The sequence below is a fragment of the Polyodon spathula genome, chromosome 8 (genome assembly GCF_017654505.1).
Source record: "Polyodon spathula isolate WHYD16114869_AA chromosome 8, ASM1765450v1, whole genome shotgun sequence".
Lineage (NCBI taxonomy): Eukaryota > Metazoa > Chordata > Actinopteri > Acipenseriformes > Polyodontidae > Polyodon > Polyodon spathula.
The window spans coordinates 7,793,960-7,818,842 of NC_054541.1; the positions used below are offsets into that span (position 1 = coordinate 7,793,960).

The 24,883-nt window shown below is 38.9% G+C and overlaps 1 protein-coding gene across 4 annotated transcripts in view; it reads right to left on the reverse strand.

Annotated features, from left to right (window-relative positions):
- The window catches only part of LOC121319287 (laminin subunit alpha-5-like), an 86,696-nt gene that overhangs the window by 51,158 nt on the left and 10,655 nt on the right, over positions 1 to 24,883 (reverse strand). For 2 of the 4 annotated variants that reach the window (XM_041256555.1, XM_041256554.1), the window contains exons 3-4: positions 15,807 to 16,088; positions 11,179 to 11,331 (exon numbers count right to left, since the gene is read on the reverse strand). In XM_041256555.1, coding sequence (XP_041112489.1) covers positions 11,179 to 11,331; positions 15,807 to 16,082 — 429 coding nt within the window. In that variant the 5' untranslated portion in view covers positions 16,083 to 16,088. Of the gene's footprint in view, positions 1 to 11,178; positions 11,332 to 15,806; positions 16,254 to 24,883 lie in introns of those variants that run through there. The other 2 variants (XM_041256556.1, XM_041256553.1) reach the window with 1 other exon arrangement.

The window sequence follows — 24,883 nt, forward strand, 5'->3', positions numbered from 1 at the left end:
CGGACAGCTTCAGTACAAATTAATATCTTCTGCCATGGCTCAATTGCTTGTCATCTGAGGGAGTGGAAATCATTTTTGTTGTGTCATCTATTCTAAGTCATTTCTTCCTCCTCCTAGCCACAAAGAAGCCCACATTTCAGACTAATGATCTGCTGCTTTTCAAGTGCTCAGTTTTGGAGATCAGAGGAAAGGCAGATTAGATATTCACTTCAAAAACCTCTGGCTTTTTAAAACCAAGCTGGAACCATGGCAACTTTATATATATATATATATATATATATATATATATATATATATATATATATATATATATATTATTAAAAACCACTGTAATACCACCAGACACTGTGGACTCAGCTGTAACTTTAATCTTGTTTCTGCAGACATACAATTATTTAGTGCATGCTGGTTAGATCAGATAAAAGTGTGGCCCACAAATGTGTATTATAAAATAATTCAAACAAAACTCTTTAAAAGAAAAATGGGCCATGACTGAGATCCCTGTCATGGCTAGTTGGAGAAGTCCATCAGAAAGCTACAGTACCACACATGTCTGGACCAAGTCCATGAGAGAAGAGATAACTCGCCCCCTGGAAGATAAGCCAATTGTTACTTCCAGCAGATTCCTTGACTTAATTGGTCCCTCAAGCCCTGTTTGCAGAGGCTTTGCAAGTACTGTAAAACAAATGCTGGGATCATCCAAGGCTATGAGCTCCTTGCCAAAGTATATATATATAAATATACATACTGTGTGTTCTTAGTGCCAAAGAGAAATTAACTTAAAATTAATGGTCTGGCCAAAAATAAATGAAGGAACATAGAAATTACACTAACACTTCACCTAAGAAATGCCATTGTAACAAGCCACGAACTGCAAGATAAAGTACCATTCATCTTAACTGTCTTTGACAAGCGTATGGAGGTTCTCTCCTTTTTAACAATCAGCTACTTTTGGCAACAACATTTCTGCAGCTTAAATGAGTTTCTCGACTAGAAGTCCAGCCAGACTAAATAACAACTGCACACGTTTGACACCCAAGGGGTACTGCAGTCATAGAAACACTGAGGCTACTTTAAAAAGAACAAGAAAAAAAAAAAAAAGTCAGCCATAAATGCCTTTTCGTTTCCTAAAGCAATTTGCAGTGTTATGATAAAATTGTAAACGGAACATACCACACTGTTTTTAAATCTTAGTAGTATAATTACATAAGACTCCAAAAGAAAAACACATGAATACCGTAGCAAAAGATCTCATGGACAAATACAAATGTAATGCCTAGCACTCTACGTAAGCCAAGAAGCTTGTCTTCCAGTTTATAATGGAACAATAATAATAACAATAACAAAACTGAAGCAATGAATACCACATTTATTACAGAACATAAAACCATAGCTCAACACAGCCAGAACAAGGCAGTTTCCTGCGCCAGCTGCTTTACCAGTTTCTCTGTCAGAAACACCTGCGTTCAAGCAGTGCTTAAAGGGTTACTGTCAAGCAAAGTCCCTTGCACAGGCAAGCAGGCCATGTTGTGGCTTCTTGGTTGGCACTGGCTTTCACTTGTAGATCAGAAATCTGTACCGCCTCATTTTCAGAATCAACACAGTTATTTTAGCAAGCGAGAACAAAAAATATTTAATTGCAGCCCGGGCATCACATGTCCCTCTGAAGGTAGCCACTGACAGCCGGTGACACATTCAGAGTCTAATACAAGCCATTTTAACCTCACCTCAAAAACACCATAATACACAATCCCAATGGCCAATAATGCAAATACCAAGAGCAATGGGCAATTGCCAGCTGGTTATTCTTTTCAATTGGTAGTAGTTTCAATTTCATCTCTTCCGAGTCATGTGGCATTCAAGCAAGTCACTAGGAGTGCAGGGTTCTGATAAAAATCCAAATTCACCAGGCCTACTGTACATCACTTGCTTAAAATGGATTCAGGGTGAGTATCCAATGGCTCTCTTCACCTTTTCGAATGGTTTGTAGAACTTGATTTTCAACTGGAAAGGAACGGCTCTGGAGGTACAGCACCTCTTAACATACTTGCGAACATTTGGAAACTGTTCAGCGAGACGCTCACGGGGTGGGGGGTGGGGTCATATGCATCATACACATGGGAGGAGTAATACACGTATCCCCCACAACTCAACAAGACCACGACAATAAAAACAGACATAATGAAGCGTTCTTCCCTTTGTATAAGTTAGTGATCAGCAGATGTGTCAGCCACATGAGAGCACAGCGTGTGGTTTTCACTAACTCTACTGTGCAGAATAAAATATTTTTTTTCTATAGGTAAATATCGGGACTTTCTTCCTATGCATCGGGGCGTGGGACATTTGCTGGGAAATTGGGGCTGTCCCGACCATATAGGGACTGTTGGCATGTATGCCTTAAGCATTTGGGTCTGGACTGCTTGAGACAAATGGTACCAGACCCAATCCTGCAGCTAGTGTACAAGCAGAACCACAGGGAGTTTGGGGAGAGAACAGTAATGATGTTTACTAAAAGGCTCTCCAGACCTCTACGGTCATTATTTTAAGGAAAGGTTGATGCTTTTTGTTTATGTTTTTTAGGCTCCACATTGGCCCACAGGAAGGTGGTATTTTTGTGTGTAAACTTAACCACTTAACCTTTCCCCCCACAGTACCGGTGAAAGTGGGTGTCTATAGCTCATGTTTTCACAATATCCTGCCAACCCTTTTCATTGTTACTGTTACATCCGTCAAAGATGAACAGGAGCTAAACTTTGTGAGGAGAAACACAGAGGTAAACGTTACTTCTAAAGCTGCCTCATTAAAGGCACAGGCCAGATATCATCACGGCAGCCAGTTTTGAGTGATGGCCTTGTAAAGAAACCTGGGATAAGGAGGTGGGGGGGGGGGGGGGGGGGGTTGGGGGGGATGTTAAAACTTGTCCACCTCCAAGTCAAAGACTCAGAAAAAAATTAAACAGCCGACGGATCCGAGGAGCATGTTAAAAACCCTCACAAACGTCAAACTGACTCAGGATAGCTTAAATCAGCTGTAAAATTCATAATGAAAACCAACCCAGGCATGGTAAAACTGGGCTGCTTTCCTTTTTCATTCACATATTTTGTAATAACAGTACTTAAAAAAAAAAAAATGCATTTGTTTGTTTATAAAATAAAAAGTAGTCAGTGTGAATTTTGTTTTTGTGTTTAGAGCTTCTCTGTCCCTGATATTTAACAGAAAGCTAAAACTGCAGTTTCTAACACAATATCAAAATATGAAATATCCGCGCGATATCCAGTTTCTCAGTAGGTTTCCCTCTTTGGGCAATATGCGCAGGGAGCTGAGAGTTAAACTCATTGTTCATGCTAGAGTTCCACCCCCACCCCATCCCCCAGGCTTTATGACCTGCTGAAAAGCAGTTGTTTTTGGTTCTCACCAAGTTTACCTTACAAAAAACCGCTGTGACAACAGAAATGATGATTGGCTCTGTGCAAGTCCTGTGTTCTTGACATACAGCGGGCTACTCGTTTTCCTATGAAGTATATAAATCTTTGAACACTCTCCACTACAAAACACAAGCAGAGGCTGGAGCACTTCTAAAAGACCGAAGCTTTGTCTTTGTAGCCACTGCCCTTTTGATTCTGTCATTACTAGAAAGCCATAAGGGTAGTAAGAGACAGATGGTAAGAAGCTATACAGCCTGGAAAGGTAAATCGGGCAATCCACTCGTATTAAAATCGCACTGAGGTTCAGGGTTCAGACTAACAACAATATATAGGCTCGTTAAGAATGGACAAGCGTATTCTAAAAAGACTTTTGTACAGTGTCATTCTTGAAGGTGCTTCCGAATACTGAAGATAAGAACAAACACCACCATTACAGGCTCAAGTCCACTAAAATCTGAAAAGGCACGTCTGCGGTTCAGACACGAACAGGATACAGGCCCACACAACAAGATCATAATAAAAGATGGCAAGTCAGAAAGCCCCTTTGTCTGCAAGGGAGGAACAGTCGGAAGCACCTGCCGTTTTTGCAAAGAGGTAAAGACAACAGTTTCAACATCCACCTTCCTTAGTACTAACCCTCATCTACTATACCAAGGAAAAAAAACAAAACAGGCCAAGTAAAATACTTCAAACCTATATGCCATTAAAGGCCCATTGTAAGAAGGACCACCCAGTACCTAAAGCTTAGGGAATTCAAAACACCCAGGGCAAAAGACAAAAACAGTAAGAGGCCTTTTTACTTTCTACATGCCAAGAAGAGTACTCACTGGTATGGGGATAACAGACTAAAGCTTAGACAACATGAATTGGCACTGGGTAACATCAATCAGAGGTAGATTTCTATATTATTTATGGGAGACCTCACACATGGCTATAAAATCACGTACTAAATTGTGACCGACTCTAGCATGGCAGATTGATGATCTCTCAGAGTTGTTATTTACTCTTGACAGGCAATTTGGCAATACTCAGAAAAAAACTGGTGGGAGGTAATTGCGTCTTCACAAGCAGAATGCCACGCATGGACAGTAAAAAACCTACAATACAAGCATTCTCTAATCAAGTGTGTGCCTTCCTTTTATCCAAACATCTCCCAAAGCAAAGTTTAACCAGTCAGAGTTTCCTTCAGCACCTGTCCCAAGGTTTAGACAATCCTATCCATAACTCAACGTTTGCACTGGAGTAAAATAAACTGTAAAACATCCTAGCAATCAATGTGGAGGGTGGGGGGTACAGTAAGTGAGACCACTGTGCCTGAAAGATGTAGAATCTTGCACAGTCATTCTGGGGGTCTGGTTAGTGAACAGAGAGAGGTAATCGTATAGAAATTAACACTTAGAAATGTGAAATTCAATAGATTCTCAATCAACAGTTTATGAGATGAGGCAAGTAGATGTGCTGATAATAATTCAGTCTAGTTACTATAACCAAGTGATAACGTAATATGCTTTTGAAAATGTATAATAATTGTTACCAATATTAAAATATTATGTTGGATGAAAATTTGTCAATTTCAAGGGCAGTTATGAAGCAATTGCTACACCATTCACTATTAAATAAAAAGACACTTGCTTAATGCTTGTGGCCAATAGCTAGTAAGAAATTCCACATCTTGTGTTGGCATCCCACTATTTTGTGACTACAGCTAGCAGCTCCGGCATGGGCTTGTGAGGCTGGTTTGCACATTTTAAGGAATTGTGGGTTGAAGTATGCCCTCCTTATCTTGAGTATTGAAGTTAATAAATATTATTATTTAAGTCCTTGGACTCTGACCATTTAAACAACAGAGGTTCTCACAGACACACAGAACACTTGGAAGTCTTTGATTTGCAATCACAGTGGAAACAAAAGGGTCAATCTGAATTCTCAGCACACCACCTTGGGTAAATACTAGATGAGGGCCAATTAAGGAAACATTAGCTCTTGGTTTAACCATTTTTCCCCCTATTTTTTAAAGAGCAAACAGGTGGTGTTTTAAGAGCACGACATGCTTATCGTGGGAATTACCTCCCCAATTCAACATTGTAAAATCGAACCAGACTGCAACATCTCACCAGAATGAAAAGGTCAGGTCCTTCCGAGCAGTTACTTTCTGAGGGATAAAATACTGGAAATTGCTGAATCACTATGAAGAGTGCATGTTGCCTAAGTTGTATCTCAGTTATTCCATTTTTAAAATACATATGAATTATGGCAGCCTGGCTATCACTAAAGCCTAGAGCTACAGCCCCGCATTCACAAGAGCAGTGTAAAGTATTTAGCACCAACAGGTACTGTCATATTACCCACTTCATACAAGAAGTGCACACACATTTATCAGTTACATTCAACACAACAATTATATTATATCCCTTAATCAGGGATAGGTGTGGGTTGCTATAAGTGGTACTAAAGCTCGTAAAAAAAAATAATCATGTCTCGAGGCTGCCGATTCATATATTGATTTTAATAACTGTTTTAAAAAAAAAAAAAAAAAAGCATGGCCATAAGCCAATGCAGCAGGTGTGATCCTGACAAACAGGTGAACGCCAGTATCTGACTAATAATATACAACAGGTGTGATCCTGATATACTGAGTGAATGCCAGTGTGACTAATAATATACCTTATGCCAACAAGACTGGGTTTAAGTGGTGGAATCTGGGACCTGTACTGGTAAAATGAACGTTTGATTAAATCCTTCAACGCCAAGAGATCTTATACAGAAAAACAGAGTGCCACAGGATAACTAATTACATGAGAGTGTCTTCATAACTGGAAACTAAATCAAAGTGGGCACAGGCATACACAGATCAGTTTGCTGCTGTTTTGGGTGGAGCTACCTTTTCTAGACCTGTATACAAGTCTACAGTGTTGAAAGAATGAAAGTATATCCTTTCCGCGACTGTCAAGCTGTCACCTCTGCACATTAATCATTCAGCCTTGTGGTTCATCTTTTCTTCTGCTTTAGTCTCAGACCTCTCCTACTAAGGTTGGGTCTACAGAGCTGAGTGCAGCCAAGCTCATTTTCCTGCTCAGTAAGCACGATGAAGGAGCGAGGGGTTGGGAGAGAGAGGAGATCTGACAAGACGGCTACAGTTCATGTCCTGACAGCGAGGTAATCACAGGCCCCATACAGCGAGAGCACTGTAGGCCCCTCCTTTGCAGGAGCGCTCCACATACCAAGACCATGATACCCCAGCGATCAAGGCTTCTAGAATGCTCTTGAAAGACAGAACAAAGCCCATATTATCTGTAGGTGTGTGTCACCAGGTGTGCATGTTAGATCATTTTGAACTAAATGCATTTCTGATTTTTTTTAGATGCATGTTGTTTCTCTGTATGGGGGCGCTTTAGAGGTCAGGGACACGTATCAGTTAACAACTCTCGCACTACATAGCAAGCTTTTCAATAGCCGTGCCAACAACAGTCCATGCTGAGTTCCCAGTCTGTACACGTGCATTGCAACGGGAAACCGTGAGAACTGGCAGGGTGTACGGATCGCAATCAGAAATGTGTGCGTTAACGGAATGAGAGGAAACAGAAATTAAACAGAACAAGGGCTGCTGCTTTAATGCTGTACGCAGCTCAAATGAAAGTACAGTAAGGAGAGGTTCAGTCACAGTTCAGGAAGTCTTGTCCATTAAAAAAAACAACTGAGAAAAGGGCAGTGTATATCCCCACTGGAATAGAGGCTGGAGATGTTATCACTTCCATAAACAATCAATTTGAATGGAGGACCGGATTCTGGCACACTGTGAACCACAGTCAAAGAAACTGCACACACTAACATTATGGCTATAGCGACACACTAAGCTACTGGTCTGGTTGACACTGGTACGATTTAGAAATGAATGGCAGAAACTTCACTGGGTTAAAAGGATGACAATGAGGCATATACTTAAAAGGGAGAGTGTTCCAAGTTTCTTTTAAAACATAATTATGGATTCATCTCAATGCTCAAAAAAGATAGTCAGGCAGATATAGGAGGCTTTGCAGGGTCAATATATTTTAGTGTTGCTGTTTAGCTCTGGGTGTCCAAAAACAGCTGCAGAGGACGGGGTTAATGAAATGGACAAAGACCACAACCCGTTCTCTACCACAGAGCAATGCTAGCATTACAGCAAGTATGCACTCCACAATCTACCTCAATTTATACACATTGCTTCATCTTATGGCAATTCTCCAGGGGACAGTATGGAAAGGAGCCATGTTATGACTACTTATTTGGCTTGCTAGCTAACACTTGCTACTCTCTCATTCTGACTGACTCAGAGCACCCACCCCAGCTTGAAACAAATGTTCAGTTGAGCTCTCCTGTGCAAGAGATTATTCAGTAGAATAAGAAATCAGGGTCTCTCCCTTCAGAGCGTTGGATTTGACCTATACATTACAGCAGACATTATGTTCAGTATACCCACCAACACTGTAGCATGACAAAAGCAGCAGGCCTGAAGTCAATACAAATGTTCAAAAGGTATTTGGGGTGGAACTCCCCTACCATGCCACTCAGCGGAACTAGCAGGCAGAGGTTACACCAGATTCTCTTTGCAAATCCATTTTTAGAACATGAAGAGTTTGCATTCTTTCTGATTCTCACAAGGTTTGGCTCCAGGGAAAATGGCGACTTGGATAAATGGAATTAATCAGGGAAACTTTAACAGCCAACCAAAAATGCACTCGCCAAATAAAATCTTTTAATGACATCAACCAAGTAACGTTCACTGTTACACCTGAGCCTAAAACAGAGAGTCACATTCGCCTCTCCTGGCTGGACTGATTATAACATACAGAATATTCATTTTTTTATTGGTATCAGGATTGATGTGTGATTACATAAGTTTTTTGGACATTACTTAGTTAAAACATGACGTAACAAGGCCTCTTTCATGTTCTTTAAAATAATTTTTACATTTCAATCACAGACAACACATAAGGAAATCCTAGGGTGTAACCCCTACTGTATTTAAACATGACGCCTATAACCTGTGGAATGAGCCAAAGTATTTCAACAGTAAGCAAAGCACTAATAAAAGAGATTCCACTTTTCCAACATCTGTGTAGTAGAACCTAAAAATAAACATTGAAGCATAAAGAAAATCCTGAGAGAGAGAGAGAGAGAGAGAGCGAGAGAGAATCGTTATTGCCTATTATCTTTTACTCTTTTTCAAGTGTGTGATTTGATTCAGCCCCAGAACACGCATAGAACAATACTGAAGAATCCCTTGCCATAATACTGACCAGGCCCAGTGTGGTGTGAGTTCAGCACCTTAAGCAATGTAGCTTACTGTGTTTCACATACTGAAAGAAAACCAGTGGTCTATTCAGTGCTAACCTCTTCCTTACAGCCCTGTAATTAAGACTGCAAGCACAGACAAGTGACTAACCACAGCAAAGGGGTAGTTTAAAAAAGTCATGTACAGCACCACAGTAACAGCAGGAATGCTTGAACCCTTTACCTGAGGAATCTCCTATTTCTGATATCTTCTGCATCTGGAATAACAGGGCTAGGATACTCATTCCTGAAACCATGTTCTAAAGTCAATTAAACACTGTGTTAAAAATCTGATTTGATTTGAACAGCTTAGTGAACAAATGTTTTAATTCCACAATCACTGGAGGTTTTCCATTCAGTTCTCCAGGTTTTTTTTTATTTTTTAAAGTTCATACAGGTTGTTTGAAAGATAAGAATAGCATATAGTGTGTGGAATGTATGAGGCAAACATTATCTTCAAGCAGTTTACACACAATAAGGTAAACAAAGGACAGAAAGAGGACCTGGAAATGAATGCTCAATGAACACTGGGCGTGGCGATCAACTGTTAATGTTGTTGTGCTAGGAGGCCCCCATAGGGCAGTGTGAACTCTTCTGAAATGCAGTCAATACAAGATCATATCACTATTTTAAAATGAGCCCCTCCACTGTTTCTTAACAGAAGAAATAGACAATACTGTAATACAACTAGTAAGAAAGAAAGTTGCTGTAAGTAGTATTTATTTGGTATTGATAAATTGTGTTCAAACATGTTACTGCTTTCAGAAAAGCAAGAGCAAACACTTGCTTCTGAATTCTCAATAAGTTTAAATGAGCAGAGGGAAATTCATTTGACATAGGAATCCAAAAATAACTCAAATAACTTCTGTCAGTTTAAAAAAATTGTAAATAAATAATATATATATATATATATATATATATATATATATATATATAGCTGTGATTTCAAAAGTTGTACAAGTATTTATGAAATGGCATTAAACAACTTTAGAGATCTTGAATGTATAAACTTTACAGCTCCATTATTTTTGTCACAATAAAACCTGTATTCATACTACTGAAGTAGCTTATTCCTACAGTATGTCATATTTTGGTGTTCTTAATGTTGGTTCCACCATAGAAAATGTTTTCCGATAGTCCTTCCATAAGCTGTTCCCTCCAGGGAATCTTTCAGCCCGTCTTCCAATTGCACCCCAAGCAGTCTCACCAGCGACAGCTTGCTGAACAGAATACACTTCTGAATTCATACAGTGTTGCTATTATAACTGTGGGCTGAGTACTGCCTTCACACTTAAGACTAACAGTAACAGCATTATACGTCACCATCTTCTTCTTCTAAAAGCGTTCATCTGTGGAATGCATGGAATATTGTACAGTGTTTGCTAGCTATGTATCATGTGTGTGACAATATCACAATTGCAGAAAGGCTCAAGGGAAAATTCGGTTTTAGCTTTGTACTGTAAACTTGCTGGTTTGTGTTAAAATATCAAAAAAGAACAAAAAAAAGCCAGGCAAGGGAGAAATTAGCAGATCCCTTCAGGTACAGACAGAGATCAGGCTAGCATGCTAATACTGCTCAGAGGTCAAGCAAGCAGCAACCACCTTCTCTGCAGATACCCGGAATCCAATTCAAGAAAGATTTCTCCCTAAAAACTAAACAAAACTACCCTCCTGCAGCGTACGCTGCATTTCCGGTCAGGAATCTCGGCAGAGTCCTGTTGCAGCACAGCCCTATCATGCTGTGTGCTCCAGGGTTGCCCGATATATCTTTATAACAAGACAGTTTATTGACTCATAGCTTCAAGTCACAGGTCTTTAATTACAGAGATGGGGGGTCAGGGGGGTTTACAACTAAAGAAGTACTGATTAACAAAATACAGTCTGAAATGGCAGCGTAATGAGCTTGAGAAAGCAAATCCACCATGAAACAGCTTTCATAACAAGTGCTGGTTTGATTGTATGCAAACTGATATACGATTTCCTCTTGAAAGTAAAAATGCATTTAGATCCATCCTACACACTGTGCTCATTCAAACTTATTTATTTATTTATTTTTTTTAAGTGTGAATGTTAGGTACCACAAAAAGCCGAGAGAATTTGTTAATAACAGGAAGCACTATTTCATCGCTAGTCTCTTTCCAAAAGACAGGTACTTTTTTTTAAAGTAAACACTAAAAGGAAAAAGTCAATCATTTTACAGCCAGCTGCCAGTTCTTTATTGGTGTAAGAACACTGCAATTAAAGAAAGAAACACAATCTGTTAAAAAAAGATTTTACCAATCACTTTGCAACAAAGCATGGATGAAAATAAGATTCATATATATCACACACTTGCAGTTTCACATATTCCTGCTTTTCCTATGAGCTTGATTAGCCACAGTGCATATGTAACAAGCTTACAAAAAATCAAATTTGCTCAGAGTCAGCCAGACTGCCTCACCTGTCCGAGGTCCAGGGTGACATTGACCTCGTTGTACTCCAGGCTCCGGGAGAGAGGCGGGCTCTGCCACCAGCGCTCAGTCCCGTCGATAGCATTGGTGATGGGGTGGGCTCTATCGCTGTCCCCAGCTCTGCAAGTGTCGCAGTACTGACCCTATAGACCGATGGAAAAGAAATGAGTGGAGGGTACTAGCAACACATTAGAGAAGGCAGCATCATCAGAAAAAGAAGGTGAAGGTGATTTCTCGTTCCAAATGCCCGTGCATACTTTCATCACAGAGATACAGACTATATGTGCTACATTCACAGCATTGCATCAGATTTGATGTCATTAAGGAGAACTAGGAGGTCTAAGGAACACTTGCTACTAAAACCGAAGCAACTTTGAAATGTTTGTCTACTTGTTTAGCTTACATTGTAAATGTTTGTCTAGTTTGCTTCACTGATTACACAAAGTAGAAAGATATCCACTCCAGCATCCACATCTAAACAAGCTGGCTGTACAGGTGTGAGCCTCTCAGCTGGATCTTCCTCAGCCTTGCTTAAACCCAGGGCTATCACCACACCTTCATTGGACTGAGCTGTAAAGAAGTTACCAGAGAAAGGTTTAACGGGTGGAATGTAATCCCTTTCGAGATCCAGGACTTCACACACTTTGGAGTTCATTATTGCTATTTTAAACTACACAAACTGAATGTCGTCCCCCCCCCCCCCACCACCATTGCATTTGTTAAAGGCTTGTGTTAAAACCGACGAGAGGCTCAGCTCAGGATCCTGACCTTTTGTACCTCCTGCTTTCTTTCACTGGTTGGCTGGCTGCTTGTGAAAGATTCTTAGGTTCACTTTTTTAACTTTTACAAGAATCCCTTTAAAGTGCAGTGTTCAAACATAGGCTCTAGAAATTCAAGGCACAGTGCAAACAGTAGGGTTTCAGCCTAACATCTTTAAAAGGCAGGAAAATCTGTATAAAGCAAAAGCACCCAAACTAGTAAATCAAGTCAACGTTATAGTTTTGACATCTAAATATGTTATTTCTTATATGCAATTGGCATATCAACAATAATATTTTTGCACTTTTATGCAGTGTGACGGAACAAGTGAAACACGATGCAGGAGGTCCACTGAAGGACAGCCTGGAGTAAACAGATGTGAAAAATAGGTGCACAAGTATCTGTGCTTCTCGCTTTGTAAATTAACAGTCAAGCTTTGAAATAGTTTTTCTGCTAAACTGATAGAGGCTTATTGCAGTTTCATTATGAATATCAACAAGGACTGTTTGGAATTTGCTAACTTGATTAATGTCACTGTTTATAAAAGAAGTTCATGTATGGGCCAGAAAATTTGACTACCAAGTGGTCGGCAAAAATAAAAAGGGTACTATTATGCTTACCTCAGTCCTATGATAACATTTAAGGATGAAATGACATTATTTAACTTAACAAATTCCAAACAGTTTTTACACACATTTGGCAAAGCTGGTCTAACAACCAGAATGAACTCAAGTCACTGCAGAACATTTCAGAGCTTAGAATGCCCTCAAGGCAGTTATAATCATGCCTTCATTTTAGATCCTGTTATTCTCAGGGTCTCCTTGTCAGACTGATATTTTAACTACTGAATATAATTTCATAATTATCCCAGATTAGCACGATTGTGAGAAATGTCACTTACTACATGGCTGAACAAATCTAAATTAGTGCCAAAGCGTCATGAAAAAAATAAAAGCAAATGTGAACCCGTGGATCAGCAGTTTATGATGTTAAACTAGCTCTGGTCTGGGTGACAAAGTGTCTTTTTCAATGGAATTTAAAATGCATTTTACCACCAAAGAGTGACAATGAAGGGCATTGTCGTTTCAAAGTTCCACTTATGAAATATATACAAAATGTCAGTGTAGTACACAAGCTACGGTATGGATCTGTATGTATGCTACTGTTCCAAGTATTCTCTGATGTATTTTTATTTCCTGCTGTCTGTGCTTATGGTAATTATCAGAGCTCATCCTAGACTTGAGGGCATATTTTAAGAATGGCATAAACAATTCTGGAAGTTGTGATATGCACTCTGTCTGCTGTAGAGATACACTCACCAACTCACCTCAAACAACTACATGGGTCATTCTACAAATGCTGTGGCTTTTGGATCTGAAAATTTCTTGGAAATGAAACTCACCATTCATTAAGAAAAAGTTGTGTAATGCATTTGTGAACATCTTATCTTTCATACACAACTAATGTTAGAGCTTAATGGATTTCAGTTATTTAAATATTTTTAATCAAATAGTGGTTAAGCTGCTTTTTTGTCAGTGGTGTTACTCATACTTAAAATGCAAATATTGGTTAACCACAATCTTATTTGTTAATTTTTTTTGCTCAACATGTTTAGGAAAGGAATGTCTTCTAACAATTCTAAAAGAACAGTTTTGTAATTATTTCTTTTATTTTTTAAAGTAAGCGTAAAATTGCATTGTATGCTGTTTATCGCTTGGAGCTGGCCCATTTTCCCTATAATTTAAACAACAATTGAATATGTTTCAAACTCGCTGAAGTATGTCCTTAACACATTTTCTTCAAATAATGTTACAAGTAGGCATACTGAAATGATGAATATTTAGGTTGTGGCATTCTTGTTATCAGAACATCAATCCTCCGTGCATTAACACCACTGACACAGTGTAATACCAATGACATTGACACATTGTTGTATCAACAAACTTCATTTATTTATGAACTGTTAAGAAATATAACACATTTTGAAAGCTGACATTAGTTTAAAATACACTGAAAAATATCAATTAAGATGTTTTATTCTAACAATTCAATCGTTTAAAATATTTTGAATACATTATATTTTTTCTCTAGCCCATCCTACCCTTACTCCTGGCCCCTAACCTCCTTTTACGACCTTGCCTGCCCGATCCTGACCTAGCCTCTGGCCCTTGCTTTTGATAAGCTATTAATCTCCTCACCTTACCCCAATAATCTTACCCTCTTTCTTCACCCATTTTTTCAGAGTGTACAAATTCTAAAAACTTGTAAAGCGCCTTAGTTAAAGGCACTATAATAAATGCTAAATAAATAAATAAATACTTTTTATGTTGAACATTTGTTTAGGAGCTGGATAATGTCTAAAAAAAGACACAAATAGCCAGTGATCTTCCCCATTGTCAGTGGTGTTACCGGCAAGACCAGTAACACCACTGACAAACTTGAGGAATGAGAGATTTTCCAAGATGGAGACCATAGCCTCCAAGATACAAAGTTAATCAACCCTTTATGTACCAGTTAGGTATTAAGTGTATTTGATATTTTTGCTGAAATTACATTTTCCCATCAATAAAAGGAGGTAACACCACACACCACACACAAAATAACCATATAATTCATCAGATTTATGGGAAAGCGCAAGGTTGTGCTCACTCACCATGTGCTCATCACGCAAGCCCCGCCTCCAGTGACCTTTTGCAACAGTAAGGACTTCATGAGGCCTTTTTACTTCATCGTAACGGAAAATTTTCATTGTGGTTAACACCACTGACATTAAATTGAGTGACACATTTTAATTAAACATTTAAATAATTATTTAAGGCTACTACTTCTCCACATAGCTAAACAAATATTTAAATACACTTCTTAACAACCAAGCGTTAAAAACTATCAAAATATATATTTTTTACACTAGAAAAATGTCATAACACCTCTGCTCATAATATGAGTGACGGACAATTTTCATGCACTCACTGATTTTGAAATGTAAAATAACTTGCAGCTAAGAGTAGAAAATAATGTGAATATTCATAAAGACCTTAATTAAACTAAGTATTATGTGATTATTTGCCATTTTTATTTGAATTTAATTACTATAAAGGTGAGTGACAGCATTTGCCACCGCATTTGTATAATGACCCAAGCCCCACTACCACGCCCGCACATTATACACGATCCGTTCTTATCTGTACTTTGAAAGAATCAGACATTCTTCAAGGGGTAAACCTTTGTAGAAAGGAGAATTGTGTAGGTCCTTACTGAAAACGCACTTTTCGAGTTGGGTTTTTCATTGTGAACCTAATCTCAGACATATACATTATATTTTTGTGAAGCCGAGACAAACAATGTTTTTTAAAAAAAAAAGTATGCTGCTGGGTTAATTTTACAGGTTATTTGGACTGAAATCCATTTTGAAGCTTTTATGTTTTAAAAAAAAAAAAAAAAAAAAAAAGGAAAATATGTTTCTATGCATAAATAATCCACCACTGGATAAATCAGTTTCAACTAGACAATAAAATATACAGTATATACTGTTTATTTGATCTACTAGACATTCCCCATACAGATTTACAAGACATAACAGAATCTGGAAATTGAATAATTCTAAAGAAACGAGTGTTGTATTTTTTTGCAGTGTATATAATACATCTGTACGTTATCGTGCATCTCTAAATGCAAAACTGTTGTCTAAAATAAACAGGTGTAAGTTTGTCTCTAGCTTTAGAAAACATAAAAAAATTAAAACATATATCGCAGTACAATATGGTGTTTATGTCTGGTACATAAGACCACATAAACAAAATATTATTAAAGCGCTTTCTTTAACCAATAATAACAGTCAACAAACAACTCTGACATGCACCTGGATAGTCTGGCTCGGATCCCCCGATACTGGCCCTCCAACAAGTTTGCAGTAAAGATCCTGGATAGTTTTTCCGTTTCCATCTTCCCCACAGGTTGCGGTGGCCGTGATTTTAGTGCCTTCTGCTAAATTGAAGTAAGGCGGATGCAAACTAAATCCATTCACTCCGTTTGAGGGCAGCGTCTGTCCAGAGACTACCGATACAGTAGATAAGATCACTAAAAAGCAAGCAGTACAAGCCATGGTCCCATTTAATTCCACCGTTCTTTTCGCCATCTCCACCTGGGAAAAATAAATTAAAATATACTAATCCCGAAGAAAATAAATGAATAAATGTACAGCCCGTAATTTAGTTCAAAGCCGCAGTACTGTACAGTCTATATAGTCGACTAACTCACAAGCACCGCTGCACCTCGCGTCCAAGTGAAAAAAGAGAGTATTGGGATTCTCAGCATTCAACTCACCAGGGAAACCTAATCAACTGATGATGCATCAATTTCGGTTCCCCCCACTCTCTCCCTCCCTCCTCGTTTTTCTCATACAATAAGAGTTTGATGTTGGCTTTAGATCTTGCTTAGCAAACAATGGGTAAGGGAGTTTTATTATTAATTCTTTGATTGTGTTGTGTAATTGGAGATGCTTTTATTTTGGGGTCGTGAGTGGGATGGACGGAATTAACCACTTTGCTTAAAAAAAAAAAAAAAGAGAGTTCCTGAAGTGCCTTTGTAACTTTGTGGAAGATCAAGGAGGGTAAGATTGGGCAGTAGAGCATGGTTAAAGTGTAGCAAAGTGTAATAATAAGCTGAAGCATGAAGCACAGGCAAGCATGATAAATCAAAGAGAAGTATAGTAAAGACCACGAATAACTATGAAAAAGCACAGTAAATGCAGAGCATTTAAGAAAGTGCAAAAATACAGTGAACATACATGGCTTTACAATTGCATAACACAATTGGTCACCTTTATCTTTATGCCAAAGTACAATTTTTTGTGCAGATTATTTTGTGACAGGAAAATGTAACCTATCTTTATGCTTCAAACTAGGAACAAATAACGAAGGCACACATATGAGAGTTTAAATTAACATTTCTACACTCACCAAACAAATCTGAAAATTGTAGACCTTGATTTATGGTCCAAAGGGACCATGCATTCTGTTATCACTGAATTATCAGGACTCCATTGTTTAAGCAGAAGGCACATTTGGCAAAAGATGATCAGATTCATGGGATCTCTGCAAAAGCAAAGGGACTTTGTGTGGGTGGATGCTGCATTACCTTCCTTCCTGGGATTGCTCCTAAAAATACAGATCAAATCTCACCCATGGATGAGGGAGCAAATAACAGTCATACTGAAGCTGGCCAATGTCCAGAATTAACAGGATGTGCTTTTTTAGTGACCCTTCGGAAAAAAGTGACCAGTCATCTCAGAATAGCCATTCCTTTTTTACTGTGCATGCAAAACTGTACAAGCTTACAGTACCATACTGCAGAACTATAATGCAGCCACTCGGAGCTCCGTCATGCTTGTGTTGTATCTTTCATCACAGAGCATGTGTTTGTGGCTGAGAGGGGGTTCATTCATTAACCATGTAACCAATGCCACAGGAGGAGTGGAGCGCAGAGAGAGAGACACTAGGATACTCAGGGGAATCAAGGGAGCTTAGTCGCTGCTGTACTTTTTGTTTATTAGAATTATAAGTTTGTTCAGTGATCTTTCATCTCACTCTTTTCATCATGTTTTAGCATGGACTTCCATGTGAATGTGATATAGAGTCTGTCTGCCCTCATCAAATATTCCAACAATGACCATCTCCCAAAACATATTTAACAGTTCAGAGGAAGGAGACAGGGCCTCGCCCACATTACAATTATACAACAAATCATAAAGTTTGAGATTTGTGATTTCTTTCCCAAAGCTGCTGTCTGGTTTCTAAACAACAGTTTAAAACCATTTGATGAACACCAGACTTGTTATTACAGTAATGATGAAACAAAATAAAATAATTCATAATGAAACAAAATAACTTATGAATACAATTCTAACAGCTGCAACTACCTTAAACACAAACTCTCTCTCTCTCTCTCTCTCTCTATGTATTCAGAGGGTAAATGGGTAAGATAGAAAATTTAAGTGCCTTTGAACAGGGTATGGTAGTAGGTCTTAAAACGGCTCATTGAAGAAAGAGGCCAAAGGAGGCTGACTCTAATTGTGCAGAGTAACAGACTGGCTACAGTTAGTCAACTGACAGTCCAGTACAACATTGGTGCCGAAAGACCCATAAAAGAATGCACAATTCGTCGTACCTTGACGCAAATGGGGTATGGCAGCCAACAACCTAACAGAGTTCTGCTTCTCTCAGCAAAACACAAGAAACTGCGGATGCAGTGGGCTAAGGAATGAAAACACTGGACACTGGAGAACTGGAAAAACATTGCCTGGCCTGATGAATCCCGGTTCCTGCTGTTTCACGCTGATGGGAGGACGAGGGTATGGAGAAAACCACATGAGTACATGCATCCATCATGCCGCGTGGTGGTGGTGTGATGGTATGGGACGTGTTTTCATGGCACACATTGAGCCCCTTGATAAAAGTGGAGCAACGTTTGAATGCCACAGGATATCTGAACATCATTGCCAATCAGGTGCATCCCTTCATGGCAGCAGTGTATCCATCTGCTAATGGATTGTTTTCAGCAGGATAATGCCCCACGCTACAAAGCTAGGATTGTCCAGGAATGGTTCCACGAACATGACAGTGAATTCAGCTTACTGCAGTGGCCTGCCCAGTCACCAGATCTCAATCCAATTGAGCATCTGTGGGATGAGATTGAACAAGCTATTCGGAGTAGAGATCCACTACCAGCCAACTTGACACAACTGTGGGAAGCATTGGAGTCAACATGGGCCAGCATCCCTGTGGAATGCTTTCGACACCTTGTAGAGTCCATGCCCTGACGAATTGAGGCTGTTCTGAGGGCAAAAGTGGGTGCAACTCAATATTAAATATCCAGCATTTATGGAAAGCATGACACAATTTAGTAACCAGAACCAAAATAATTATTGTATATTTTATATTGTAAACAATCTTTGATCTTTAATGAATAGAGCTGTAGGAGATTTTAAATGTTTTAGGATTGTTTTCTAATGAACCAGGGGGATGGGGGGTCGTTAGAGTGGATTTTGTATCCAGGTGTGCTGGGGGCCCGGCAGAGCTGAAGAAAAGAAGGACACCCTAAGTATCATCTGCTTCTCTTTATAAAGTGCTCATCACTGTGCTTTCAGATTTGCAGGCTAAGTAAGCAGCCTTTTGATCTTCTCTTGAAGCCATTATCTTATCCTTTGGCTTTGAATGAAACTGCAAAGGACACTGAAAACGAGACCCACTCTTTCACTCCTCAATACTGATTGAATCAATTACACATGTGGAAGATGCTCCAATGCCTGGAAAATAACACAGAAATAAAAGTAATTTAAAAACATAAAGAAACTCAGAAATCCCAGAGGCATAGGAATCCAGTCACACCAATCCAGTCTCAATGAGAAAGATATCTTCCCAGGGGTTAAGCTTCTAATTGCTGTTATTTTCAGAGAGCAAGCCATGCTGGGCTTGAAAGACAGCAGCATCGATGACTCTCAGGTAATGATTTGATGTCATGCTCTCAGAGTTTAGCCTAGGGCAGCACTGTGCATTTGCATTAAACACTATTATGTGTAAACAGACACACTTTGAAGATCTGTTACATTCTAGAGACATCCAGTAGAGGAGTTTCTCTGGATCATTTCCATTTCATTTTAAACTTTAAACGCAGAGTTGGGGTTCGCAGACGTTGGGTTGTATCCCAATATTAAACTACTGCATTTTTTGTTTAATTTTTTTAAAGTTATATTTTAATACCAAGCATATATTTTGGAATAGATTTATTTAAATCCATTATATATTTATGTTTTACCCCTTCAATTACCCCCTCAACTGTATTGAGGTCTAAAAGGTCAGGCCTGATTATGGACAACGTCTTCAAATGCACCTTAAAAAGTATGATCCTATTATTCTCAACATGGCTTATTCATGTCTTTAACTAGAGCTGAGTTGTATTGAACATTTATAATTGGGCAAAGCATACAGGGCTTCTGGTGGTCAAATGCTAAAACTGTGGTTTCTTTGATTTACGCTCCAGATGGTTAAATGCTAAATGTATTGCTGTAAGGATCATAATCACACTTGGATTGACTACCCAAATAAATCCCAGGCTGAGACAAATTTAGCTTTGGGATGGTGCCACTTGGAATAGAATTTTAATGTTACTCAGCCGCTCCAAGGCTTCTACTTTGAAGCACTATTATAGGCCTTGTATTACTTTTAACCTGACAGGCATTGTACTGGCAGCGATCTGCTTCATCCACCTGCTTTAAATTATAATGGAAAAATCTGCTGGAACGGCCTGCATTAAAAAGTCAAGTTAATTGCTTGTTTAGTTCAGGATGAAGCCTTAAATTCTGCGGATTAAACAGTCAGCCGGGATTGTTGTGGTGTCTGGGGCGGGAGGATGTTTGATTAAAAAAAGAGACATTATACTCTTGACAGTTTCCGCAGCATGAAAGTTACAATGTGAGGGTGGTCTAGGTTTACACCACTGGTGTAGAGCCGAAATGTGTCGGAGCGCTATGCCGGTTCTATTTTCTATAGGCAGCAGTGGTGCAGCCCAGTCGAAACGCGCATATAAAACAGGCATGCTAAGTCACATGACTCACACACCCCGCACAACTGATTCAGTCAGTAGTCCTCTTGATGCACTAAAAAGAGCATTTGGGACTTCTATTACAAACTACTTCTTTAAGAAGGCTAACAATGCTGATGAAGACAACAGCTACAGTGCATTGAGTAAGCAAAGCTCTTCCATGTGAGATCCTCTCAGCTGTGCTAAAACTTGTCTCAGACATCATCGCTCTGCTACTGACACACACACACACAAGTAAAGTAAAGCATTCTGACAAGATGGAGAAAGAAACTTTCTCACAAATGCTTGTAGAAATGAGATAAATGCATTACGTATGAATTTGTTTAATATTTCTTGATTTAGAAAATCTATATTTTAGTGGTGTTCCAGTACCTTCAGATTTAGGACTACACCACTGGTTTACACTAGATTCATCCTCACACTAGGCAATAGACAGTAAACACAGTGATGTCACCCCTGTGTTATAAAGAAGGCGGCTTTACATTTAATGTCAGGATTAAAAATGTGCATTTCTCCTCATGAAAGCTAGGTTGGCTGCCTGCAGGTTCATTAAACAGAATCCCACCTCCTTAGCCTGTTGAAGCCTGTGCATTTGGTAGTTTTGTACTAAAGGGAAACAGATAGTTTTCAAGTAGGCTCGAGGCATGTTTGTGTCTTAATGCTCAAAAGATTAAGCCCACCATCCCCAGATTCCATGCGCACCTGCTCGCTATCAAAGATGTCATGTACAAAGCCTCAGTATCAATATCTCACAGCAGGAGAAGCAGTTAGGTTTTGTACGTTATTAAAATGTTAACAAAGACTAAATGTTAGGTTGGGAAAGATTTGAAAGCCGCAATACCGCAAGAGTCACCTGGAAATACAAGGAGAGGGGAAGAAAAGGTAACAATCCACTCAATGGAAAGTAAAACGATGCTCATGTGTGCTTTGGTGATGCAACAAACATAGCAAGATATTTGCTGAAGAGATTGAACAGAACGGTAACCTCCATGCTAAGGGGGTCAATGCCCTGCCAAAGACACTGGCTGAGTGTCACTGTACGTCTCATACCTGTACTTTTCCAACTATAAAAACAAGTCTTTTCATTGAATACACAGAGCTACGTTCTCAAAGCTATTTACTCCCAGTCATTATTAGCATTAATGTTTTCACAAAGGAGAAACACATTCAATAAAACCAGAAATAACCAAGTAAGGCTTTTAAGTCAGGTAATAAGTTATTTGTTATTCATTTCACACTTAATTAGTGCTTTTTCCATTCAGAAAAAAAAGTGCTAATGACTATGTGGAGTAAATAGCTTTGACAATTTGCTCACAGTCTTTGATCTCAATGATCTGTGAAGTTGGCTTTAATGCCTTATAAAACAACAGGGTACCTGATAGAATGGATTAAACCTACATTCACCGATGGGTAAAAATGCTGAAGGCAAAAGAACAAAGGAAAACAAAAAAGAATTGGGAAAAACCAACATTTCCAGCGTGTGAACTTCTCCAGCTTATTACAGAGTTGTATTAACTAATGGCATAGATTGACTGGCTTTAATTATAGTGCTGTTGTGTCGAACAGTACAAAGCCAGCAGGTGTTTTTCTCACATCCTACCTGGCTGGTGTCCAGGGGATGACTCTGCCATGGAAACCACATGCCGCTCTGGTGTTCATCCTGAGGAGCAGAGAGCAGACAGTCTCCCCAGACAGACAGCCCCCCTCGCTGTTTCCCAGTGCCATCTTTAACATTCTGTTAGCATTCATTCTATACACAACCCGGAATGGTAAAAGCTAAAGATTGTGCAATACATGGAAAACGGGAATTTTTCAAGTGCTGTGCCATGTGGATTATCAAGTTAAAGAATTAAACAGATAAACAAATGTTTATGTCCCATCACACTGATATAAGGTTATTTTAGTAATTTATTTATTTATTAATATATCAAAAAAATTGTAACATCCAGTTGCAAACATCAACCTACTGTAGCTAGCTGCTAAAAATACAGGTTGCTCAAATCTCATTTGCAGTGGCTAAATAAATAAACATATACATACATATGCAAAAAATACAGCAAGCAAGCCATGGCCCATGGATTTTCAAATGGAGAGTCAGAAAGTATACTGTTAAGAAAACTTGAGAATAGGGGCTCCCAGTCTCGGGGGAAATGGCTTTCATTTCCTGCACTTTAACCCCTGGTTCTTTCAAAGCAAACTGTTAGATACTTGAGTATTTCATTAGGAAGTCTTTCCCTAATGTAACACGGTCTTCATTAACAAGCAAATATAACAATTCCAAGACTGGCTGTACTGTCAAGCTGACATCAACAGGCGACGGGCGTGCATGTGAGCAAAGAGGAAATGCCCCAGTCACTCACACCATATCTTAAGTGCACACAGTCAATACAAAAAGCAAATATAAACTGAACCTCTCCTTAAGACTGCCATCAGTCCATTCATCTACTTCATGTCTTCCTATACTGAGAAACTTATGAGTAGCTAAGGAATCCTTTCAGTGAAACATAAGCAAGCAGTTACCTTGGCAACAGGTTATATGCACTCCACTCATCTTCCCATTGACCTTTGCTGTGTGACTAATACCAATTGTCCCTTGTTCAAGCTGTTTGGAATGTCGTGCATGCTTAGCCAGGCAGCCAATACAGCAAAGGCACCATTAGAGATGCACTTTACAATGAACCACTCAGGTTACATCTTTATCTAATTCAATTTAAAGAAGAACAGGGGCAGACTGCTTTTTATTACCATAAATGGACTTCTGAGTTTGTTGCTAGCATTACCTTAAAAATCATTTGTTTGAAACTTTGTAAGCTCTTAAGCCCATTTTTATTTTCTCTCAGAGTTAAGTATCTGTTCATATTGTTCACTAGACTATGATCACTGATTAAGTGTTAGTGTTTTACATACTGGTGAACTGCTTTCAAGATCACAGCTGCCTCTCCTTTGAAGTTCAATGGGAACTTTACACAACACATAAATGTTTTCCCTAACAGAAAATGAATTGCATTGCAACATGTCATAAATAGCATATAGACTCTTCAAAATGTTCTAGTCTTGAGTAATAAAAACAAAATAAATATATAACATGTCTAGCCAGTAAATATTAACAGCTACTAATTTAGTTATTCTGCTGTAGATCCATATTTCATACTGCATTGTCCATTGTTATGTTTCTATTGTGTTTTATTTTTACTGCAGTCTACCTCTGTATAGCTTGTGTTTTCAGAATGTGTATTTTACTCTGTGATTTGATGTTTGTCATTATTTTATAAACTTCTGAAATTGTCCATTTTTTCATTCTTAAGGTCTCAGAATACAGTGTTTTAAGCAGTGTCATAGATTCCGGCTGCAGTGAGCTGTGTTGCTGCTGGAGGATTGTATCCCTGAAACTTGTTTTTAGGTTTATTCTTTCAGAATAAACCTCCCTTCTTTGCCAAACTACACAGGTATTAAAGACTGAGCAGCAATGCAGTGCTCCCTCCCTCCCTCCAGTTGAGAGAGACAGGATACACATCATTTTGTTCAGCCAGACACATCATAAACACCTAGTGGCAATTTCTAAATAAAGTTTGCATGAGTGAACACTAACTTTAACAGATGAAAATATTTGAGTGCATTAGTAACACGTTTTAATAACCTTGTCTGTCAATCTGCATGACAGCCTGAGCTGCAACATCTGCTCTGTGCATTGCTTCTGGGTGCTGCTTTTTTCAAACCTAGCATTTCATGTTTAAATAAGAAGCAATGCTCACTGTCACTGGCTGATTTATGTTTTAATTTGATCATTTTGCAAGTGCAATTCATGCACAGTTCATGTCTGCATACACATTGCTATTAATGGGGTGTCTAAATAGTTTTATGAAAACTCTCTCCGAGCAGCAACAATACTTTCCAGCATGGCTTTCAACGCTGATGTTTTATTAAATGATAAAAGGGTTTCTGGCATGCTCCATGCCACCCCTAAAAGGCTGTGTCCCACATTCAAATGCTCTTGAATGCACATCAAAACTAGATAACTGGCTTGTTTGGTTTTTTTTTTTTTTGACAATATTAAAGTGGGGCTTAATGACAGTCAGTGACTTGACTTAAGTGACTTGCTCAGGGTCACACAGTGAGTTAGTCAGCGGCAGAAGTAGGATGTGAACCAGTGACCTTCTGGACCACAAAGCTGTATTGGAACCATTCCGCCAAATGTGGTTCTAAACAGAATAAACACAAGCCTGCATTTTCCAGGACAATCATCAGCATTAAAATCAACTTTGAGTTCCGTGAGAGTCTGTCACATAGATGGCTGTAGTGAGTGACGTCAGACCAGGAACCAACAAATAAACAACAGAG